Consider the following 10,165-nt stretch of genomic DNA (forward strand, 5'->3'; position numbering starts at 1 on the left):
ATGCGCCTGTAATCCCAGCTAATCGGGAGGTTGAGGCAGGAGAATCACTTGAACTGGGAGGTGGGGGTTGCATTGAGCCTGAGCCGAGCTCATGCCACTGCACTCCAGCCTGGGCAACAAGAGTGAAATTTCATCTCAAAAAAAAAAAAAAAAAAAAGCCAGGCATAGTGGTGAGTGCTTGGAGTCCTAGCTACTCAGGAGGCTGAGGCAAGAGGACTGCTTGAACTCAGGAGGTCAAGACTACAGTGAGATATGATGGTATCATGCAGCCCACCTGGGCAACAGAGCAAGACCTGGTCCCTTAAAAAAAAATTAAATTCATCTGATAGAAGAGCAAAGTTCTATTGGCAAATAAAGAAGGAGTAAATAGCACTCTTGGTGGTATGGTGAGGTCCTCAAAAGTGAGAAAGGGTTAAGCTGAGAATTGAATGAAAAGAAAGAGTTGGGATGGGGATATATTGGTAAGGAGTGCTTCAGGCCAGGAAGCAAGAAAAAGCATTATAAGTTAGAAGAACTGCAAATTACTCAGTATTTCAACAACATAAGAGTAATAAGAAATAAAGCTACAGAGGCAAGCAGGAGCCAAATGAGGTTTGGACCTCATTCTAAGGCAATGAGAAGTCGGTCATCAAAGGCTTTTTTTTTTTTTTTTTTGAGATGGAGTCTCGCTCTGTTGCCCAGGCTGGAGTGCAGTGGCACTATCTCAGCTCACTGCAAGCTCCACCTCCCGGGTTTACACCATTCTCCTGCCTCAGCCTCCCGAGTAGCTGGGATTACAGGCGCCTGCCACCACGCCTGGCTAGTTTTTTGTATTTTTTAGTAGAGACGGAGTTTCACCATGTTAGCCAGGATGATCTCGATCTCCTGACCTCGTGATCCGCCCATCTTGGCCTCCCAAAGTGCTGGGATTACAGGCTTGAGCCACCGCGCCCGGCCCATCAAAGGCTTTTTAAAAGCAAGGTAGTGACATGAACGAATCTGCATTTTAAAAAATGAGGTACATTTCACATAACATAAAATTAACAATTTTAAAGTGTACGATTCAGTCACATTTAGTGCCCCAATCACCTGTATTCCATCACCCCAAAGGAAAACCTAGTTACCCATTAAGCTGTTACTTCCCCATTCCCACCTTGCCCAAGTCCCTGGCAACCACATATCTATTTTCTGTCTCTATGGATTTACCTAGTCTGGTTTTTTCATATAAATTGAATCATATAATATGTGGCCTTTTGCATCTGTCTTAACTTACCATGTTTTCGAGATCCATCCATGTAGTAGCATGTATCAGCACTCCATTCCTTTTTATGACTGAGTAGTAGTACGTTGTCCATATAAACCACAATTTGTTTATCCACTCATCTACTGACAGACATTTGGATTGTCTCCAACTTTAGCTAATGTGAATAGTGCTATGAACATTCGTATACATGCTTTTTGTTTGAATACCGATTTTCAGTTCTTTTGAGTATATACTTACGAGCAGAATTGCTGGGTCATATGGGAACTGTATGTTTAACCTTTTGAGGAACTGTTTTCAACAGTGGCTCTACCATTTTATATCTCCACTAGTAATTTCTTCATACCCTTGGCAACACTTGTTATTTTTCACTGTTTTGATTATAGCCATTGTGGTTTTGATTTGCATTTTTCTAATGACTAATAATATTGATTGAACATCTTTTTTATGTGTTTGTAACCATTTGCATATCTTCTCTGGGAAATTTCTATCCAAGTCCTTGCCTAATTTTGTACTGGATTGTCTTTTTGTTGCTGCATTGCAAGAGTTCTTTATGGTTTCTTTCTTTCTTTTTTTTTCCCTATGTTGCCCAGGTCTTGAACTCCTGGGCTCAAGTGATGATCCTCTCCTCCTTTAGCCTCCCAAAGTGCTGGGCTTACAGGCATGTGCCACCACACATGCCTTTCTATTTTCTAGATATTAGACCTTTATCAGATATCTGATTTGCAAAAATGTTCTCCCACTCTGTAGGTTGTCTTTTCTCTTTTTTTAATAGTTTTCTTTGATGCATGACCAATATGCATTTTAGAAAGATCATTCTACAGAATGGAAAATAGATTTGAATGGGAAAAACTGGAGATGCAAGGAAACCAATGAGGAGGTAAGGCAATGGAAGTGGCAATGCAAAGAAGCAGATTAACTCGAGAATTTAGTCAGAATGGTTTACTGATTGAGTAGATGTGAGAAAAAGAGAGAGGAGTCAAGAATAATATTAATAACATCAGAAGTGGTTGCAGCCATCATTTTATTAAATGCCTATCATGTGCCAGATGCTTCACATATATCACAATCCTTAACCTAATTTTAGAGATAAGGAAACACAGTTCAGAAAGGCTGACTTGCCTCTAGCCATACAGGCAATAAGCAATGAAACTGTGGCTTAAACACAGTCCTATGTATCTCCAAAGACCTCAAAGAAACATTCATGGCAATTGGGGAAATCATTACTTTTCACTGATACAACTTGAATAATAATAATAATGTCAAATGCATGATTTATTAAGTGGCCCTAAACAACATAGATGCCTCATAAAAATTTCACAGAGAATTCAATTTCAAAATATAATTACATGAAATAGAGATGAACAATAAAGATCATACATGTATGTGCACACATGCTTGTGTGTGTCTACGTGTGCATGTAAGAGAAACTGTAGTTAAGGTTGTTGGAAAACATTTCTATGGCAGAATCTGATAGTCACCTTCTTAATGTCCATCTTCCCCTTCTTCTGTAACATAACCCTGATTTTACTAAATGTATCAATGATCCCAGCTAAAATACCACATTGCATAAACTTTCTTGCAGCTAGTTGTGTCCATTTAACTATGTCCTGCCAAATGAGATATACAGTTGACCCTTCAACAAATGGGGATGAGGGTTATGGGAGCTAACCCATCACAGGTGAAAATCTGTGTGTCACTTAACTATTAATAGCCTACTGTTGACTGAAAGCCTTACTGATAATATAAACAGTTAATACATATTTTGTATGTTATATACATTATATACTATATTGTTACAACAATGTAAGCTAGAGAAAAGAATATGTTATTAGGAAAAGTGTAGGGAAAAGAAAATACATTTACAGTACCATACTTATTTATCAATACAATAAGTTTACATTATCTGTTTACAAGGTAAATTACCTGTCTGAAATGGCAGGCAACAGCAGCTGGGGACCTCAATCTATAGTATATATCAAGCAATTCAACCTTCTCAACTGAGCATGGGGCCGTGTACAACTGTGTTTGTATGTATACGTTTTGACAATTTTTTATTTTATAATGTGTATAGTTTATGGTAGCAAATGATAAAACAGACTAGTGTCTCCTATATTTTATGCATTTGTGACATGCCTTTTTTTTTTTTTTTTTTCCAATATTTCTGGGCTGCCAGGTGCTGTGGCTCATGCCTGTAATCCCAGCACTTGGGAGGCCAAGGCAGGCAGATTGCTGGAGCCCAGGACTTCAAGACCAGCCTAGGTGAATAGTGAAACCCCATCTCTACAAAAAATTAGCCAGGCATGACGGCACATGCCTGTAGTCCCAGCTACTCGGGGGGCTAAGGCAGGAGGATTGCGTGAGCCCAAGAGGTGGAAGCTACAGTGAACCATCATGCTATTGCACTCCAGACTAAGTGACAGAGTGAGACCTTGTCTTTAATAATAATAATAATAATAATAATTCTGGGCTAGGCAGTTTGTCTGAGGTGTTTTTCAAATTGTTGTACATCTCAAAAAAATTCTAATATGTTTATGAGAAAAATCCATGTATATATTTGAATCTACACAGTTCAAATCCATATAGTTCCAGGGTCGGTTGTAATCAGGAGTGCTGTGTGGAACTTATGCAAAGGATCCTGAAAGGAAACTGATTTATCCCCTTTTGCCCTTTCTTCTCTTCCTGTTGCATGAAACTTAGATGAGATGGCTGAAGCTACTGCAATCACAATGAATCACGAGGTGACCTAAAGGAAGAAGGCCAAGACAAGGAAAGTAGAGCGGAAAGACAGAATGAACCTGGGTCTCTAATGTCTTTGAAGTTTTATATTGGCCTTGAAATATGAGACATACCTTTCTACCTTGTTTAAGCCATTGTTATTTTGAGCTAACACAACCTTACATGTAAGTATTACTTGCTTAAAGCAAAAACTGAAAATAATTCAGGCGTTATGTAAAGTATAGAGTTTCCTGCCTCACACATACTGCTACCAACACAATATGTTGACATATATGCAACATAGAGATACTTTTGAAAAAGGGAGAGAAGATAACATGATAGGAATTATTTTCACATTGTTATACAATTTAATTTTGTACATCTAACAGCAGATTGTAGATATTTCTCTAAGTTAGTTTTTGTGAAATTTTATTTTTCATAATAAATCCTCTACAGAGAACATGTTGTTTAAAGAGTTATATGCACTTAAAACTGAAAGATGGCCTCCAAAAATGTTCTATCAATTACTTTCCCACTACTGCTATATTTTCCTAAAAAATTCTTTTTTATTTAAAAAGAAAAAAAAAATTTCTACTTATTTTAACTTTTTTTTGACTACTTAAAAAGGCTAGAACTTTTCCATGTTTATATACCATTTGTCTTTTTTTGCAGTGAGTTTTCTCTTTTGCTCAACTTATTTAAAAAAAAGTATTTTCTAGGCCAAGGCTACAAATTGGGTACAGTATATACTGCTCAAGGGATGAGTGCACCAAAATCTCACAAATCGGCATTAAAGAACTTACTCATGGAACCAAGCACCACTTGTTCCTCAGTAACTTACAGAAATAAACAACAAAAATAAAATAAATATTTTATAGGAATTCTCTGAGTATTATGCATTTTTGGGTACTAGCTCACTCTGTGTTATAGGTAAAAATATTTTCTCCCATTCTGACTCATAACAAACAATAAATGCTAGTTGTTATTTTATGAAGATAAACTTTAATGTCACGTTACCAAATTTTTCAAAGCTCACATTAATATTCTTACTAGAATTATAGTAACTTTTGGGAAGCCTGACAGCAGCTTTACAATACTAAGTCTTCCCATTTGGAAACATGGTATGTCCCAATTTATTTACAGATGTTTTTCGTTTCCTTCACATAAGTCATACACACTTACACATTTACATTTCTTGTGATGGTTAATTCCTGAATATTTTATAATTTTAGATGCTACTGTAACTGATTTGCCTATTTTTCGACTGTTTTCAGTTTATATAACTGTGCTTACCAACTACATAATTGTTGATTAAAACAGTTCTAAGAGTTTTCTGAGTTAATTCTTAGATTTTTATGTTTGATTGCAAACACATTCTATTACATCCAAATAATGATAATCTTACCTCTTTTCCCCAATATTTATATCTGTTGTTTTTATCATATTGTACTACCAAATGAGATATCACCATTTAGTATAGCTACTGTATTAAACCAAATGTCATTGTATATTTACATATTTCATATGTAAGCATATAAAAGAAATATTCAAACTTTCTTTCAGGTTACTAAGTAGGTCGATATTTCCACCTGAACAGTAAACTGTCAGATCTCAGAATTTATAGCACTACATGCTTGGGAAAAAAAAAAAGGTAAATTTTTGTTTTTATGCTATTCTTAAAATGTTCTTTGCAATTCATTTTTTCACCTGCACATTCATTTACAAGTATGTAATCAAACATTATCAAAATTTAAAAAAAATAGCAGATGCATCTTGGCATGAATAAATTAGGAGACATGGAAAAACAGAACTGTGGGTGTTGTGATTCAGTAATTAGAAAAAATCAAATGACTAATAATAATCAAGCAGAATTTGTGTGGAATTCAGACTTGAAACTGAAAACTTACGACATAAGAATTTAATTATTTTCTAACCTTCTTTTACTTTAGGACCTAACTGGCATCCAACAGTAATTACCTTAGCTTAAAACACCAACCAATTAAAAAGAATACTATGAAAAATTGGTAGCATGGGCCTTTCTTTTTATATTTTAAGTGTTACTAAAAAAACCCACCGTATTTCTTTCAATCACAGAGGGAATTACATTCCCAAATTTGGACTCTTTCATATCACAGCTTACACATTGTTTTCATTTTATAACCAAACCTTACAAGTTTTTGAGTACTACAGAGATTTTTTAAAACTGTAAAATAGGAAAAACTTCTGTAGATGGGCAGCAGTAACCATAAATAGGTTATTTCCTGGCAGTGGTACCAATACAAATTTACTTAAACGTGTAATGTTACAGAGAAATGAAAACCATTCCTACAGTCTGCTGAATAATTACTTAAGTCATAACTTTTTTACTTATAAAAGGTTAACTATTTAAAATATGGTAAGTGATTTATTTCTCTTTATCTAATCTCCACGGCATGAAAACATACACTAGAAAGATAAGAAATATTTTCCCTACAATCTAGCACTAATGGGGATTTCCAGTTGAAACACTATCATTCTTTTCAAAGCCAACCCTAATTCTGCTGGGATTTCATTTGTATGGGCCCATCAACTTTATTTTAAAGCTTAGTTCTCTCAAAAGTCTTGTTGTTACACTTGGTAAATTTTATACACTGTCTCTTGGATAAAATATATTTTTAAGATGTATTTATTTTTAAAAGGGAAATATTACGTTTTGGTGTAATAACTAACAACAATCTTAACTATGATCCTGAAATCTTGAGCTCTAGCCCTTACTATTAATTCCTAGTCCCACATTTCTAATTGCTTCCTTAAAAATAAACTCTTTACCTCCTTTCTCAATCCTTCTACTTGTACCTAAATTAAAAATGCTAGTGGTACTACCATACTACTAGTCACCCAGGCAGGTAACTTTGAATTTCTCTTTGATTCCTCCTCCTCCTTTTACTTCATCTATCCAACCAGTACCATGCTTTATTTATTTGCCTATTGATACCTCCATTCCCACTGCTACCATGGTAATAATACAGACTCTTCGTATCTTTTGTTTGGGTAGTAGCAAGCTCCTCTTAAACAGACTTTCCATTTCAAATCTTCTCTTACAGCATTCCTTCTATACTGTTGTGAAATTATGTTTCTAAAGTCAGGTTCTAAGCATATCATGCCTCTGATCAAAAATATCTCTTAGGCCAGGCACAGTGGCTCACTCCTGTAATCCCAGCACTTTGGGAGGCCAAGGCAGGTCGATAACCTGAGGTCAGGAGTTTGAGACCAGCCATGGACAACATGGTGAAACTCCGTCTCTACTAAAAGATATAAAAATTAGCCAGGTGTTGCAGCGGGCACCTGTAATCCCAGCTACTTGGGAGGCTGAAGCAAGATAATCTCTTGAACCCAGGAGACAGATGTTGCAGTGAGCCGAGATTGCACCACTACACTCCAGTCTGGGTGACAGAGCAAGATTTCATCTCACAAAACAAACAAAACAAAAACTCCTCAAAAACACCTCTTATCCTGACATCCCAAGTGCTGTTATTTGACTTCAAAAACGTTTTAAAACTTAATTCCCCACTGTTCACCTTCATGTACTATGCATACTAGCCAAGCATATTGTTTCCTAAACATGTCCTGTATCTTTTTTTCTCCCCAACACCTCCCCAACCCACCCTGCTCCACCCAAACCTCACATTCCTGGTAACCACAATTCTACTCTCTACTTCCATAAGTTCAACTTTTTTAGATTTCACATATAAGTGAGATGATGTGGTACTTGGCTTTCAATACCTGGCTTATTTCACTTAAAATAATGCCTTTCAGGTTTATCCATGTTGTCATAAATGACAGGATTTCCTTTTTTTTAATGGCTGAATAGTATTCCATTGTATGTATATCTACATACCACATCTTCTTTATTCCTCTGTTGACTGACACTTAGGTTGACTCCATATCTTGGGTACTATGAATAATGCTCCAATGAACATGGGAGTGTATACATCTCTTCAACATACTGATTTCATTTCCTTTGGATGTGCAACCAGTGGTGGGATTGCAGGATCTGTTCTATGCCTTTCTATCTCCTAGCCCTTGCCTGTGATGTTTATTTTGTCTAGGGTAACATTTCTTTGTATGTTCAAGTCTTACTTATGCTTTAAGGCCTAGTTCGATTGTTGTTTATCTGTAAGACAGCAACCTGGGTGTTGGCTAGCTTCAAAGTCAGAGCCTCTGAACTCCTACAGGGCTTCCCATGGTCTTCTCTATGGTAGTATTTCCTAATGTCTAATTTCAAGAGTATACAAATCTTCTGGAGAACTCGTTAAAGTGTAGATTTTGAGCCAGTAGGTCTGAAAGTCTGCATTTCTAACAAGATCCTAGGTGATGCTGATATAGCTGGTCTGTGGACAATCTGAATATGAAGGTGTTATGGTACAGACTGATTTTTAACTAATGCACTGATTATTTAGAAGCTTGTCTAACTGTTCCTGTTTTCCTATAAATAAAGCAAGGATTCATTTTTTTACTATAACTTGTATAAGAGATGTTCAATAAATATTTGTTAATGTAACACTGCATAATGTATAAATGTGTATTTTCAGATTGCAGGTTTTCAACCCATTAATGAGTTGCAATCTATATGTATACATGTATGATATGCCTGGCACATTAGATTTTTAATAAATAATTATTAAATGAAAAATAGAAATGTTCATAATATAAATTATACACAGCAAGTAGTAAGTGCTGTTAATCATTATCTATATCCCCTTACTCCCTGTCCCCTTCAAGAGAAACATACCTTAAATAATGAAGAGATTTCAAATATGCAACTGTATTACATGGTCTTCAACAGGAGTTGAAAAACTATAGCCCATGGGACAAATCTGGCTAGCTGCTTGTTTTAATAGAACCCAAACACATTCATTCCTTTACATATTGTGTAAGGCTGCCTTTGCATTACAAAGGCAAGGGTGAGTAGTTGCAGACCAGATGAACTGCAAAGCAAATATTTACTATTTTATTTACAAAAAAGGCTTCTCTATTTTTAATTACTTATACAATGCTTGGCATGTAATCATATGTATTCCAAAGATTATAAAGAACAAATGGTGGAAGTAACTTTTACCTTATTGTAATTCTTGGCTAATTCCAACATCTCTTTTACCACTGATTCATTGTGTTTACAGTGTTCACTGTAGTCCTGAAGTGTCAAACCTTCCATCCAACTCTTCTTATGCAAATTTAGCAACATCTAAAAAATAAAGAAAAAGTAATTATTTTTCTGCCTTGAGGATACCCCCTTCATTGTTTAGAGAAAAAAAAACATTTTGACTTAATGGTTTAAATTTAACTTTATTAATTCAAATAAACTCCAATTAGAATGCTCCTATATTTATATTAATATAACTTAAGGAGTACTCCAACACCAAGGCCTTTGCATTTGCTGTCCTTCTACCTAGAAGGCTATTTTCATCTTTGCATAACTTGCCTTCCTCTCTTCCTTACAGATAGATGTCTTCCCTAACAGCACTATACCTAAAATAGTTGCACTACACTACCTTAAACAAAAAAATCTTTCTTCCCTTAACCTGCTGTATTACTTGTGTAACGCTTACAAAGACCTGAAATTTCTGTTTACTTGTTTACTGCATTTTTCTCCCACTAAAGGGAAATCAAGAAGGCAGGGACTTTGCCCTATTCATTTCAAGACCACTAGGGTCTATATTCTAGAACAATACCCAATAATAGCTCAATAAACATCTGATGAATGAATGATATTCATATTAATATTACACAAAGTATCTCTAATTTTTCATATAGCCTAGCTTTCCAGTGCCAAGATAATGAGATAAATGCCCCATTTACTGAGTGACCTTGTGTCAATCTTTCTGATCCTCTGTTTAGAGATCTGTGAATTAAGGGCTTGTATTAGGTAATCTCAAAGTTTCCTTCACATTCTGGTATTCTACCTATAACTTCTTTATTGTCAGGATGAAAAGCCATGAAGCTGAGAATAAAAGATTTATCTAGGCTGGTCACAGTGACTCATGCCTGTAATCCCAGCACTTTAGGAAGTCAAGGCGGGCGAATCAGTTGAGGTCAGGAATTCAAGACCAGCCTGTAAGCCCCACACCAGGTCCTATTGTGGGGAGGGGGAAGGGGGGAAGGATAGCATTAGGAGATATACCTAATGTAAATGACGAGTTAATGGGTGCAGCACACCAACATGGCACA

At 35.9% G+C, this 10,165-nt stretch overlaps 1 protein-coding gene across 1 annotated transcript in view; it reads right to left on the bottom strand.

Annotated features, from left to right (window-relative positions):
- PSMD14 (proteasome (prosome, macropain) 26S subunit, non-ATPase, 14) overlaps positions 1-10,165 on the bottom strand; it is a 110,503-nt gene that overhangs the window by 8,219 nt on the left and 92,119 nt on the right. The window contains exon 10 of the mRNA XM_011947104.1: positions 9,057-9,182. Coding sequence (XP_011802494.1) covers positions 9,057-9,182 — 126 coding nt within the window. The remainder of the gene's footprint in view (positions 1-9,056; positions 9,183-10,165) is intronic.

The sequence above is a fragment of the Colobus angolensis genome, unplaced genomic scaffold, assembly GCF_000951035.1.
Source record: "Colobus angolensis palliatus isolate OR3802 unplaced genomic scaffold, Cang.pa_1.0 Scaffold259, whole genome shotgun sequence".
Lineage (NCBI taxonomy): Eukaryota > Metazoa > Chordata > Mammalia > Primates > Cercopithecidae > Colobus > Colobus angolensis.